This window comes from Perissodus microlepis, chromosome 10 (genome assembly GCF_051167445.1).
Source record: "Perissodus microlepis isolate ML-2025 ecotype Zambia chromosome 10, ASM5116744v1, whole genome shotgun sequence".
NCBI classification, from domain to species: domain Eukaryota; kingdom Metazoa; phylum Chordata; class Actinopteri; order Cichliformes; family Cichlidae; genus Perissodus; species Perissodus microlepis.
Genome location: NC_140470.1, coordinates 11,012,351 through 11,027,111, shown reverse-complemented (window position 1 = coordinate 11,027,111; position 14,761 = coordinate 11,012,351). Strand labels below are relative to the sequence as shown.

Genomic DNA, 14,761 nt, shown 5'->3' with positions numbered 1-14,761 from the left:
TGTTTCTTTTCCTGCAGAATGCTTCTCAACCAACCAATGCAGACTCTGGTTCCCACCAGCGTCTCCTCGCAGCCTTCCCAGTGCAACATGGGCATCTCCCCGTCGATGTGAGTCCTCTCACCGTGCAGACGTCTTTATATTATGTTATGTTGTGTCTAACCTCTTCATCGTGCGCCACATACAGATACACCTTGGAGCAGCAGATCCTCGCCCCCTCATTCCCCATGCAACAGGTCAACTGCAATGCCGTCCTCGTGCCCTCGCCGGTCTTCACGTCTCCGATAATGATCCCACACAACAGCTTCATCACGCACCAGTCCCAGTCAGCCTACCACTCGCAGCCTCAGACCTCTCAGCACTCCCTGCAGCTCCAGCAACCACAGCAGTTCTTTCAGGTACGCTGCAGCAACATGAGTCAGCATGTCGTCCTGAGCCTCTTACACAGATTTTTAGACTAAAAGGCAGTTTGGCAAGGATTGCTGCATACTGCTGTTTAATATAAATAACCAAGACTTTCTATTTATTTATGATCTTTTTGGGTATTAGACTGTATCTGAATACTGAGTTACCACAGCAACAAGCTACGGTGCATTTCCCACAGGTTTTAAAGCCTCAGCTTTGTGCCAAAGCTGTGCTGTGACTTTAGAGTGATTCTTACTGTTTTTAAGATTATACTGAATTATTTTTTTGTGTTAAGAAATGTTCATTAAAATCAACAAATGTTTACAATGAGGGCATATACCTTTAAAAACAAGCAAACAAAAAAAACCCCACCACACAAACCATGAGGGATGGTGTTGTATTTCCAGAGTGATGCATGTGATGTTTGTGTCTATGTCAGCAAGTATGAACATGTGAGTAACAGTTCACAATTAGCTCGTTGAGGTGATGTAGGTCATCACCACTCTCTCTCTCTAAAGAAGGCATCCATATAAGAAGCGGCCAGCAGCAATGTGACTTCCTGGGATGATACAAAGTCAGTCATTCAGCGAATTCAGGCAGCGACAGGTGAAATAACTGCAGGCAGTACTGAGCGAGTGGATCCCGCTTAACATTTCTCAACTTCAAGCTGTGTGACTGAGTTAACTACCAGTGAGAGCGCAGGATGACATGTGATGGGGTGCCAAATACATTAGAGGGTTACCAAGGCAATCGGGACCTAGAATGTACAGTAGCAACCAACTGTCAGTGACAAAGTGATGCCTGAAGAGCAAATTGCTCCCAGTGTGGACACCCCTTAAGTTTGAAATGACCACATTAGGCATTCTTAACCATAGCTGCTGACCTCTTACTCCCAAATAATGTCACAGGTGGTCACACTGATGACCATCAGGGGTGTGCCTCTCCACTGTTCTTCCAATATCTCACAGTCAGCTCACAATCAGCTCCACAACTTGGCTTAACAAAGAGTCCACTATCTACCGAAACCCATTTTATATAATCCTCTACCTACTGCAGAGCAAGTCTTGATATTCAGAGACAGCCCTCATGTGTACACTGTTTGCACTGCACATCAGTCGAACATTAGATTCTATAAATAAAACTTGATAAAAAGTATTCTGTCTGCTTATTGTACTATATTCATATTCCTTGTTGTGTCTGCAGATGACTCAAGGACTCGTACACGGTGGATCTACTCCAGCATTCTTACACACCACTAATGTGCCACAGCAAAGCACTGTGGGATACATTCAACAGCCACTAGCGCAGCAGCAACAGGCGCCACAGCAACAGAGGCAATACCAACATTCCCAAAACCAGACTGGCAGCGTTTCAGAATATCGAAACATGCTGACTCGGTAGCGTTGTGGACTTGACCGTTGTGCTGAGATCTGCCTCTGTGACGAGGCTGTGAAGGTGGAAGCACTTTGTGTCATGTGGGAGTCAAACTCGATGACAAGTTGGTTAAAAGTGGGGAAAACTGCTTGTTGTGATCTTTAGATGTGAAGCTGCCCTTTCCAGATGAAGCCGGCCTTTTACGTCACTGGCAAGAAACCACAAGCAGAGATTGCACTGACCCGACGTTGAACATCGGGGACCCGAAGAAGTGTGAGGTGCTGGGCCTTCATCTGCAGGCTACGTCGCACTCAGTGGGTCCATCAGTGAAACTGCTGGGACGAGTGGTTTATCAAAGCTCTTAAAAATAAACTTTTTACATGTTTACACGTGGAACATTTTTGTCTAACAAAGTTTCCTTTAAGTGTCTGTTCACACTTAGGTACCACCTCCTACTCAAAAGTAGAGTATTTATTTTTGCCCAATAGTTGTTTATTTCATTAACTAATGGTGAGATTCTCAACACCCCTCCCACTGGCGACATAACTCGAGTGAATATGACAAATCTCACAATGGGATTTGTGTGCATGAGAACTCTACATTTCAGTTGGCTCCCATATTGTCCCCAAAACAAGGTATGTTCATGGTAGGTCACATGACAGGGGCTTTACGGTGAAACATGCAGTGGTAAGATGACCATCATATCAAAAATCAGGGTTGGTAAATACTAAGATGTCACACATGCTATAGGACCACGCTCAGAGAGTAATTCTCCAGTTTTTTAGTAAGGTCTATCTAGATTTTTAAAGCCTCAATCTGGGACTGAAGAAGGGGTGTTGCATCTATTGCACCACTTCCTCAAAACGAATGACAACAGCAGATATTTGAAGTTACAAATTTTCGGTGCTTTTGATAAGCAGTGCGGGATGAGTCCTCTTTTGATAACCAACCTACCGAGTGAGTGGGGGGGTGGCTTAAATAATGTGCCTTCAGCCGTGGTACATCCATGGTGCAGTTTGATGGTTGTGTCTGATTACGGCTTTAAAAATCCAGCTCAGGTCTATTTGGAATACAAAGTTATATTTTCATAAGGTTATAGATTATTATTTTGCTGCATCAGAGTTAAATACAAAAGCCTAGATTTGTATTGGATATATGACAAATATATATTGGAAGATTAAGGTCCCCGGCTGTAAGGATAGTGTCTCATTCACAAGTTATCCATTTCCTGAAATCCTAATGAAATCATTTCATTTTTATTTATTACACTTATAATTGAAACACTACACGGGAATTTAATTTTTTTTTAAACACATAAGTTTGAATTGAGTTTTGTCTGTTTGTGTTTGTGCTTTAGACATTGAAAGGTCAACACTGGTCCTTGTGTCTTGCCCTATGACAGTTTCACACAGTTCTCCATTCATCTGTATGGGCCAGCTGTGGTTTTACAATACAAAGCAATGCAGTGTAAGTTGAGTGTAAGCTTGGTGATTTGAATACAGGGTGGCAAAGTTTTGGGATTTTCACCAGATGACGATGGTCTTAGGAAGCGCACGTTCCATGGTTATTACACAATTATTATCGGTTACATAATAAACTTCAATTTTCAATTGGTTTAAAAAAAAGAAAAAATGGTTCACTTTTAACAATAAATATAAAAAACATGCAGGTGAGATTCTCTAGTCTGCTGTGACAAGGCCATTGCCATTATTAACCATCACTTGTTATATCACGGTATAACATGACAACGCTGTACCTGCACAGCTCTGTTTAAATATCTTCGAAACAGGGAAAATTAATTTAAGACATAAGACATTTTCATTCCATTTTTGTCTCTTTGAACGTCTGGGAAGGAAAACAAAGTACGCTCCAACCGTGACCACGTGACCCAATTTATTAGCATCTGAAAAATGCAGACATGGAAGTACAGCAGCCTCTATTGCATTAGAAAAAAAGCCACCCATTTCACTTTATTGTATTCATGCATGAGAAACTGTCTGCAGATCTGGAAAGCAGTCCTGGCACCATTCCAGGATGTTCCAATCTTTTTTATGCAGTCCTACGTCTAACCTTTTATATTATCGTGCTTTTGCAGCGACGTGTCCAACTGCAGTCCTGTGTCCATCAATTCAAATCTAAAGCTAAATGTAAACATGCCCTTCGGCTGAAGCTGCAAATCCGCATGGTGTGTTGTCAGATTGTGACACGGTGACTTCACAATGAGGAGAATGGAGTGCGTCAGTGTAGACAGATTAACGGTAGAACCACATTGCAAAAGTAAACTCCATAAAGAACATTAATTCATCTCTTATCTTGTTAATGACAATCTCACACAAACTGCTGTGCGTTCCCAGTACAGCTCTGCGTTTCCTGAAATTCTCACTGTGCTACACTTTATTTAAAGCAGCCCGTGCGGCTCGATACGACAGCTTGGTCTCCACACCTCGAAGCTGAAGCTACTGTACTGGTGCTGTTCACGTTGGATAACAAGAAGCATCCGTCAGAATACTTTGAGCATGTCCATTCAGTGCCGTTTTACACTTTTCTATGTGCAATGTCAAACTGAAGAGAAGAATGTTAATTTATAGTTTTAAATGTTTCAGAACAGATGTATATAGAGGTGTATAATAAGCCGCTGTACCATGTAATTTATATGGAAATATTTTTTTAATGAAAATGCCCTAACATTCCCTTAACCGTTTATATCAGCAGTATCTTTCTTTAAAGGGTGTCCACTATACACTACGACTGCAGTGATCACACTTTATAGTCTGTCTGCATGGGAATGTGGTGCAGAGTGGTAGCTCCTCACAAGCAGGAGGTAAAACATGAGAGCCTAACCTGACAAAGAAGCTCTGTAGTATCATGCATTCACAATAACGAAGAGATTAAATAAAGAAGATGAATCCTTATTGTGGGGTGCAGAAACAGCTCTCCAACTGTGCAGACTTCACACAGTAATTCAGCCAAAAAAAAGGGGGAAAAGTGCAATTGTACAGGATTATCAAAATACTTCTGATGGGTAAAATCAAGTTTCATTCTCCATTTATTCATGTCTATGCTTCTACAAGTGTGGCAACGAAACAGTAAAGGTGTTACTCAGCAGTGCAGAGGTGCCATAGACAACTATAGCTGTTTTCTTTCATTATTCAATAGTTATCAATACCATACTTTCAGACGGTGGTAGTAAAATCTCTCGAGTTAATTTTACAGAATCCAAGAAATATTTCTATCCATGTCTTTATACAAAATTGTTGTCTTGTTTGCCTTGCAGAGGTAGTTGAGGGAACTGCTGTTCATTGAAACGCCACTGTGCTCAATCGCGATGGTTTTGCTCTGGATGTGAGACGATGTTTTGTGTTTTTTTGTTTTTCCTTTTCCTTGTACGTGTGTATTGCTTTGTTGAAGTTGTAAATAATCCATCCACTCAGTCAGTACTGTTGTTCCTTTTAGTCAAGTTTTAATGCTTTCCCCAACAGTAGTTACCTTTTCTTTTGATGTCTGCACCTTTCACAATGCTCTTCTTCCTCCTGGATGTTGCCATTGAGTGTCACTGTTTTTGAAGGTATGTGAATTTAATCACATTTAACTTGTATTTTCCTTTTTTTTCTGATCTGTAAAATAATGACTGACACCCTCAGTGTGAGAGTGGGCAGTCAGGTCAATGTTTTCTGTGTGAGATTTGCCAGGACATGAACAAAATAAACCTGGTATTCAGCCATTTCTGCAGTTTCAGTGCAGAAACTAACATTGAATATATTGTATAATAGAATGTAAAAAAGCAAAAACAAAAAACAAAACTTTAGGCTACATAGTTGTTTATTTTATATGTCTAATAGATTACATATGTATGTTACATGATTTTAAAATTAAAGTAATTTTGTAACAGATGAAGTGTCTTATTAGAGGAGGTGAGGCTTATTTTGCGTTCGAGTTGGTGTTGCACAGTCACTTGTATGGCTCATTTTCTTTCTGTATTTACCATCAAAATAAGCTTTAAAAGATACTGTTAACATTGTTTTAAAAGAAATGTAAAAATTAAGTTTACATTCGAAAATATCTTGATATTAATAATGATACTGAAATATTTATAAAAAATAAATCAACCTGAATATTGTGAAATATTTCAAAAATAAATATTTTTAAACATATGCATGTTATTCTGAGTTTTACTTAGAAAGTTATCCATCAGGAGGGATGTTTCTCATCAGCTTTGAGTTCTTGGTGCAAAAAAAATAAGGGCACATTTTCATTTTCACACCACAAAGTTGTTCCCTGTGGAAACGTTTTAATGGTAAAAATATACACTTCAAGTAATTAAAAAAAATGTTATAAATTATTTAACATTCAATGTACATATAACAGGGAATCTCTTTCTATTGCTCTTTCTATTTTAAATAACTGTTAAGTTACATGATTAATGCTGATATTTACATGCTGTGCTTGCTCTCATGTACCTTCTAGTCAAGAGAAACCTCCGTCAACCTGTACACCTTGCTGATCATGACTTCCACCTTATCTCCACCCAGGTGACAAAGGTCAAGGATGCACACGACATGTGTGTCTTCAAGCTCACTGGCAGTTGCCAAGATTTCCTCTGCAGGAAAAAAACCCAAAAAACACACATTTTAAATATTAAGTGTAAAAGCATGTGTCGGCAAATGCTTCCTGAATGGACGTTGTCTCCCCCACAGTGACTACCTGGCCTGGGAAGGGTCTCTTCACTGTTGTTGGCAGTGTTGCTGAGAGGACAGAGGAAACCAGATGAAAGGCAGGACAGTATCGTGTTGCCATGTGGATCCTGAGGAAGGCCCACAGCCTGTGGCTCGCTGGAGCTAACAACAGGAATATACACAGCATCAACAGCTATCTGCTTATTAATGCCTGCCAGGGAGATAAAAACAGAAAAAAAAGTTAAGTGGGAATTCATTTCCAAATGTATTTTTTTTTTTACTCCTACCAGGGGAGGGAGTAAAAATAAGCTTTGCGTGATTCATAGTCCAAAGAAATTCTGATTTCTTTAATATTGGCCCCTTCTTCAGTCCCTCAGTTGATCCACAGTATAAAACAAGATTTCTTTCATCTCCCTTTAGGTAAACTTTCCTCTCATTGCCTTCCCTTGTCAAACAAAGGGTTGGGCTGCAGGTGGGTAAGGCTCCTGTGCTCACAGAGCTCACACAGTCTGAGCTGTGTCTCTGAGATATATTACATATATCTCTTTCTTTATCAAATATAGCTAAAAGAGGCAAAAACAGTTTGAAAATGAGTCTGAGGCCTGAGCTTTTGGCTTAGAGACACTATTTTGCGCATATGTTGACCTGACTGTTAATTGTTAAGAAAAAGTCTAGCAGGTCTACCTTATTGGTTTATATATCACCATTCTTCTAATATTAAAAAAGCGCTGCTCATCATTAAAGATTTTTGTTTTCACACCATTTCTAGGCATTGGTTTTCATCCATAACTGAAGGAAGACCTAGCTAACAGTGTAGGCGGGGTTACATAATGCTGTGATTGTAAAAGCGATGTTTAACTGTACAACTAAAGGAGACCAGAAGGCACAGGAGCAATGTTAAAAGAAGCAGATCAAACCTAATAATACAAGATCATATAAATTCTGGTCTTTTCTAAAGGTGGCTCAGACCTCTGACTGTGTGATTGTGTTTCCACTGACAGTGAGTTTCCAGCTCACAATGACTCACTGATGACGCATATGTAATATAATAAAGACATGTTTGCTTTGGCTATTCAGGACTAAATGAATAAGACCGAAGGTTTTTGTCTGGTTGAGACTCTTAATAAGAAAGAAAGTAAGAAAATTTAAGAAAGAAAAAGTGTTTGCTGACATTAAAAAAAAGAAAAAAAGAGTATTATGCAGGAAATAAGACGATATTCCACTGAGGCTGAAGTGGCAGGAACAGCAAAAAGTATGTTTTTAAGTTTTGGGTGTCACCACTGGGTTACTTCACCTAATATTGTTACGTGGTAGTATCCTGGACAAAGCACAGGAGAGAGAGCGTCAGCAGTCCGCAGTGGTGTCCACCGTGTTGGCTGAAGGTTACTCCACTGCAGCAGGACGTTCTTCTCATCAAGCGTGAACCTCCGACAGATGCTGTCCTGCCACAGACCGCCTTGACACAAATGCTCGGAGACTTCTTGTTGTTGCCTCACCCAGCTGCTGCTTTCCCATGATAAATCGTTAGAGTCTGGTGAGAGACAAACGTATCAGCATGGCAATATATCAGGAAGCAGAGTTAGATGTGTATTTAAGGTGCAGCAATTCACCTGGATTTGGATTTTCAGCTTGCAGACTGAGTCCCACTTGTTGAACTTCCTCAAATGCAGAGTTGCTCTCTTCTTCCGCCTGCTCTTCACCCTCGTTTGTATTTTTACGTCCAGCGTTCCTGCAGAAGACAAATGAGCTCAGACTGGTTGATACATAAATGTTGTGTTACCTGCTGAGTTGTTGTTACCTTTTAGCTGGAATGTTACCGCAATTCAAGGAGGATTGTGTGGTTTTACTGGAAAACACGTTACATCAAATGTAATGAGTGGGTTAAAATTAAATAATGACTCGGCATCAAGCTCAAAAATCTGAAAGTCAGGAGTCAATCCTACCTTATTTGAATTCTTCTTTTCCTTCTGCTCTCAGAGCTGCTGTCAGTACAGTGAGACGTTAAACTCTCCACAAAAGTCTGCTTTGTTGTTGAGGAATGACTGGGGTACGTCACAGTTTGATCACACACATCAGTGAAAGCACTGGGCACCTGCAGAAAACCAGCTGACTTGTTTTATATTGTTAATGGCAACTGCTTTTGGGAAGACGATTTAAAATAAGGTCGTTCACCTCTTTGTCTTTTAGTCCCTGTGGCTCTGGAGTTTCCATGTACTGCACTGCTGCGATCTGACCTTGGATTGCGAGTTTCTTGTGTTCTCTGTACTGCAGGGTTTCTAACTCTCTCTTCAAATCAGCTGCAGCAACCAGAGGAACTTGAGCTGAAGGGAAAGAATAAAGTCAGAACCTATGCTGACAATGAAACTAAATCATTTTTGCTGCAGGACAAAGATGTAAACACGAGTAAGGCGATATATTTTATGAAATAAAGCTGTAAGACATGATCTGAAAAACAATGTAAGCTAACATGCAACTACACACACCATCAGCCATTGACTGTGTAAACATCGCTGGGGGGCGAGGGTAGCGGTAATAGCCACCAACAGCTGTTTTCTGGAGGACAACATTGTCCTTCAGAGTCTTGGTCCACTGGATGAAGCTCTTCACTCTGGGGTCATTCACGTACGGCTGACCTTTATGGTAACCTGTTGTTTAGACACATCATTTACAGTTCACTTACACAATCAATTTGCCACATTATCAGGTACTTATTGTTCCAGCTTGTTCTAACCTGTGATGAACGTCTCAGTCTCACAGCTGCTCGTGAGGTACGGCAACAAGCCTTCCACATGACAAACCCTCATCTGAGTGCAAACCAGGTAGGTCACTATGGAATAGAGGATATATTTTAAAAAAAACTGGCATGCTTACAGTGTGGCAGCAGACTGGACTTGGCTGACTTACTCGGACAAATATGACTGAAGATTTCTGCTTGAGAAGTGGAAAAAAGCTCCAGAATAAAAGGATGGTCAGATGTTCCATCCACTGCATGTACCCAGCGATACGTCCAGTACTTTTCTGGACCTAAAAAGGTGAACACCACCGACCAAAATAAATTCTTTCAATTATCAAAAACCACTTCCAGGCAACAGACAAGATAAGAACATTTCTTACCTTTCCCTTTACTCTTCACTCTTTCAACACGGCCAACAAATGTCACCAAACCAATTATATCACATGCTGAATTGTTGGCCAGCTTCTCCAACTCTGACCTGTGAGCATCAAAAACATCATGCAGCAGTTATTTAGCCGAAACTCAAAACAATTTCTTCATTTTGTAGAAACACAAACACGTCGGTTTTTGTAGAATAGGGACAAACAGCAAATAGAGTCCTGCACGCCGTCTAAACACACTGTAATAAATCTAATTTCCCAAACACTGTAATAACTGATTTATTTGCAATGTTTCTACACTTGACTTCATCAAGCAAACTCTAGACTGGAATGTTCAAAATATATTGATGTTTGTAAGTTTGAAATGATGTGGTAGTTTGCAGTAATGCATAAACCAATACTTGCAGCACTGAATCCATGCCTTAGGTGCAGATAACAGAGAGATACATGTAAGGCAGTAGACTAACTAATACGGTTCTAATTCATTACCGAGCAGTGAACTGGTAGGAAATGTCAGGCAGTCCCCACTGAGGAAGTATGCTCTTTGGTGAGACCACGGTGATGACTGAAGCTGGGTTGCGAGGGTTCAGGCAGATTTCTTGGGAAAAAAAACACATGCAGACGACAGTTTATAGGTCTTTACAAAAACCATGTAAACACTAAATGGTGAATGGTTTTTCACAGAAAACAGTGCTACTATATTTTTTAAAAATTACTGATTATCATCAGTAGTTATGTACATACCAACAGAGTTAAAGGTCTTCATTCTATGGTGGTCCATTTGGGGGCGTGACCGGTTTGAATAACTCTGTTTCAGAGTGTAATTTTGAAGGTACAACACTGTTCCAACATTCAGTCGCTGGTAAAACTCGGGACAAAGTTCGTTCCAAAGCACAAGGGACATTGTGCCACTCTGGTCAGCAACTTCAAAGTATGCCTGAAATATGATGACATATGAGGTGAAAACATTTAAACTATGCTCTGTCACAACATGAACGTATATTACAAAAAACTGAGATCTTGTTCACATCACACCTGGTATGGGTAATCAATCTTGAGGCCAAACTTTCCATAATACCTTAACCTGGATTTGTGTATGATTTTCACCAGGAGAGGGAGGGGCTTCCACGTGTTTTTGAAGGATGAGTCCAGGCTAGAAAGAAGTGTAACCTTGGACACTGTTGGAATCAAGACATTACAGAAAACCCATTGTCGTTAATTTTACTACAAAGTAATAGTAACTAAAACTTTTGTTTACTATAATTTTATAGAAATATATATATATGTTTCTGTATGTTTACTTTGTCTGTGTGCAAGTGTTTTACGTGAGTACATTTTAATTTTGTTAATGCAATCTACATCTGTTTTTAAGTATCTGTGTTGCTGCCCTGTTGGTCAGGTCTCCCGTTTAAAAGAGATCTTTGATCTCAATGGGACTGCATCATCAAGCATCCGATTAGTAGATGACCTGCTCTACGTCCTGAGCTCAACTCCAAAATCTAATACCTTAGGTTATTTCCCCATGTTAAGCCTTTTCCTGTGATGGTCATTTATAATCTTTTATTTTTTCTGAGGTCTAAGAGATAAATCAAAACCAACCTATCAATCAATAGAGGACATTATTTTCGGTCATACACCACATCCTGCCTTTAAGCCACTTAATTGCCTCCTTATTTATGAGTGTATCAATTCCCCCTGCAAATAGCAAAGTTCACTGCAGTGTTATAAATTATAGGTGACACAATAATGATATAAACAACACAATGTGAGAGTGAGGGAGGGGTTGAGATAGCAGTATCTCACCGTCCAGCACAGTATCAGCTGAAGGGGATCCTGACATCCAGATGTCGCCCTCTGGGTCGTCATTGTTCCAAAGTGACAGGTAATGTTTGCGGCTCACCTGAAGGGGGACATCACTTTGCAAGACCACGCTCCTCTCCATTCCCTGCTTGACCAGCATGGGCAGTGAACTGACAGTGTTTACACGAGCCAGCACAGCAGATCTTTTTGCAGCACATCTGAGCTGTTCAATGCAGATATAGCCATGTCCCAGCCTCCTTTCGTTGTAAACAAAGGAGCACTGCGTGATGCTGATGTCAGACCCGGTCTTTAGGCTGTTGCTGTGCACCAGATAATTCAAACTGGGGTGAAGGAAGCATTTAGCTCGCCAGACTCCATCTGTGACTGTCACATCGTAGCTGTAGCTGTCGAGCTGCTGCCCTTTCGTTTGCTCGGACAGGTATCTCTGAAGTGCGATGACAGCGACAGGAGCTGCCTCCTCAATTTTCAGTTTCAAGCTCTGTGTGGATGATAACCGCTCCAAAGTCCTCTGGAGGAAAGACGCTTGAGTGACACCACTCACCACTGAAGAAGAAGACGAGTTATCCTCCATCACAAATGTGTAATTAAAGCAGTTAGTTGGTCGGGTAGTTAGCCGTTTTCTGTCACTCTCTCATGTTAGCTTGTTGGCTAAAGTTGTCTTGCTAGTATTAGCAATAACTAAACTAAACTAAATGCGTTTAACATTACTGAAAAAAACTATCAGAGTTCGCCCAACAGTAGGCTTATCTTACAAGAAATGCGTCATACACAACTCATTGCATTTTCATGAGGCTTCTTCACCTGTGAAGTTGCAGTTAACGTTAGCTAACGTTACAAACATCGCGGCTTGATGGCGTCACTATTAGCCTCGAAAACCAAAACATGTACAAATACAAAGAAACACACTTAATACACACACGCAGTTTATATGTGTAACCCTGCCATGTCAAATTATTTAATATAACTTCGAAAAGAACTGCCTACTGTACTAAAGGGAAATTCCTGCTTTCAAAATCCGCGCTTTACCTAACAAGGACCGTTTGATATGACGTCACCAGAGCGCCTTGCGTAATTTTGTAGTTTTTAAAAATACAATCATGACTCCAAACGTTTTTCCTTTTAAATAACAAGGAGTATTATATTTTACTGACAGGAACATGCACTTTACACATTAGAGACCAGACACGTGTTTCATATGTCCTCACCCAATAAAATGAAACATACATTCCCCCAAAATTAATTTCATATCACAGTATATAACAGAGAACACCTTGTATAAAAACTTGCTTCCTCCAGTGAAAATTAAATAATAAAAAAAAATAATTAAATAGCATTTTTTTTTGTTGTCCATAGGTTAAAATTCAGGGATTGTCCCAAAATATCCATTTAGTAACTCAAATCTTAGAGGAAATAACTTGAAATTATTAAGTCAGAATTTTTAAATAATAACCCAAAATGTTGACAGTTTTTTTTCCCAACAACAGACAGAAGCTTCCATAAACACCACTAAAGGAGCCTTCCTACTCAGTTTCATTGGATTTCTTTTAGATATCATAGCAGACTAAAACTTCCTGATATAAGCTTATTCAGCTATTACAAAATACCACCTCGCTAATAGTTAAAGAAAACTATAAACAGAACAAAAATAACCATTACCCTCCAAAAGCCTTCAGAACAAACACTAAATGTGTTTGATGTGCAGCTGTCAGTATTACTCCCTAAATTGGCTTTGGTTCATCAAATCCCTGGATGAAATTTGCTCTACAGACAAGACAAGATGAAAAAGACCTGTCTGCATTTTCCAGCATCTCATTAGATTTATTTATGTGAAAACGGAAACTGAAGCTTCAGAAACTGAACTTGTTGGCTTGTGTCAAAGATGTACCCATGAGATAATAAAAGCTACAGATGCTTTAAAAACAAAAATCTCAAGGTACATAACCTACTCAGAACCTAACATTAGCAAGACAGAGACTAGCTGGTGAACACTGGAGAATTTAACAGGAAACAACAGCCTAATATTTCCCTCAGGAGCTGGAAGCCAAAAACAAACATAAAAGAGTGAATTTTGTTTTTGATGTTTGTGAGTTGGACACATGCAGTGTGGCCAGGAAAACCTGTGATCTGTACCCCAGAGAAGAAAAGCACGGAAACTGTGCGCACTTAGCAAAGACAAGGTCGAAAGGTGTATCTTCAGGGTGCTGCTCCAAACTCACTCTTTGTACTTACCTGCTCTACACAATCTTCTTCCCTGTCCCTCTTTGTGGAGATCAAGGGAGTGGCCTCTTCTGCTCTGTGAGACACTGAGGGTTCTGGTGAGGCAGTGAGAGCAAAGAAAGCGGGAGAAACGGCAGCTCTCCATCCCTCCCAAAAATCTTCATCTGGGTACTCCTGGACAAGTGGAGAAAGACGCCACACTTCCACATTTTCATCTTCTGTGTCCAGCTCAGCCTCATCTATGAAGGAGTACCCAGAATCCTCACTGGTCCACTTTTCCCAGTCCCAAGTTCCTCGGTGTCCACATCTCGGCCGGCCTTACCTGGTCCACAAACATTTTCCACCAGGTAGGAAATGCAAAACAAAGGCTGTACTTTTTCAGGAAGCTGCGTCAGGCCCAATTACCCCAGAGACTGCTAATTAACTTCTACCGCTCCACCATCGACAGCCTTCTGACCTACTGCGCCACACTGGTTCAACTGCTGTACTGTGGAGGACAAGAGGAAACTGCAGGGGGTTTATCATCTTCGCCTATTCTAAAAGAATCTGAATGTAAATCTACATTTAATGGAGAGATGCCGAACTGTGTTTCATTCTTATTGTAATAGTGACAATAAAGATCTATTCTATTTTATTCTATTCTAACTTTACTATTCAGTGCCATGTCGAGGTAGAAACAACCTAAATAAAAATGTAAAATGTTCAATGATTTTATAATTTCATCTTGAAGTGGTCTTGTTGAACTATTAGAAAAATACACTGGTCAAGCTCAGGATATTACAATATAACAATGTTGTTCTAGACACATGCCTTTATTTAATGAGATGTCATAAACAAGTGTTATCAAAGGAAATCCACAATTTATTTTGAAGTGCCATCTAATTTTAATTCATCTCTTCTGGATTAAAAAAACATTTTTATCAAAATTTAAAGATACATATTGTTATGGACCAATTTGAAAAACAGGAGTCGTCACAGGAATTATTAGAAAAAGATGTTTTTTATTTATTTAACCCAAAAAGTTACATTTACGAAAACAATAAATGTTAAACTCATAAAAGAGGTCAAAGAAACAAAACTCAACTCAGGCAAAGAACTGTGAACTTGACGAAGCAACTGACTGCCCACACAAACATAACTGACCTAAACAGGAAATGACA

At 39.9% G+C, this 14,761-nt stretch overlaps 2 protein-coding genes across 6 annotated transcripts in view; one reads left to right on the top strand and one right to left on the bottom strand.

The window, feature by feature from the left end:
* npas2 (neuronal PAS domain protein 2) overlaps positions 1-5,927 on the top strand; it is a 45,055-nt gene extending 39,128 nt beyond the window's left edge. For all 3 annotated transcript variants that reach the window (XM_084941908.1, XM_084941909.1, XM_084941907.1), the window contains 3 exons: positions 18-107; positions 185-395; positions 1,606-5,927. In XM_084941908.1, the coding sequence (XP_084798034.1) occupies positions 18-107; positions 185-395; positions 1,606-1,803 (499 nt within the window). In that variant the 3' untranslated portion in view covers positions 1,804-5,927. The remainder of the gene's footprint in view (positions 1-17; positions 108-184; positions 396-1,605) is intronic.
* Positions 5,928-6,022: 95 nt separating this feature from the next.
* Positions 6,023-12,479, bottom strand: radx (RPA1 related single stranded DNA binding protein). Of its 3 annotated transcripts, none has more exons than XM_084941912.1 (15): positions 11,367-12,479; positions 10,599-10,741; positions 10,308-10,500; positions 10,053-10,161; positions 9,564-9,661; positions 9,354-9,473; positions 9,181-9,276; positions 8,933-9,094; positions 8,622-8,770; positions 8,393-8,541; positions 8,248-8,295; positions 8,060-8,178; positions 7,744-7,980; positions 6,478-6,611; positions 6,023-6,373 (listed from the first exon to the last, which is right to left on the bottom strand). In XM_084941912.1, exons 1-15 carry the CDS (start codon positions 11,953-11,955, stop codon positions 6,278-6,280), a joined length of 2,442 nt encoding a protein of 813 aa, XP_084798038.1. In that variant the 5' UTR covers positions 11,956-12,479; the 3' UTR covers positions 6,023-6,277. The 3 variants fall into 3 exon arrangements, with proteins under 3 accessions (XP_084798038.1, XP_084798036.1, XP_084798037.1); XM_084941910.1 differs by having other exon boundaries at positions 6,478-6,660; positions 11,367-12,478; XM_084941911.1 differs by lacking the exon at positions 8,248-8,295 and having other exon boundaries at positions 6,478-6,660; positions 11,367-12,478.
* Between the last annotated feature and the right edge of the window lie 2,282 nt (positions 12,480-14,761).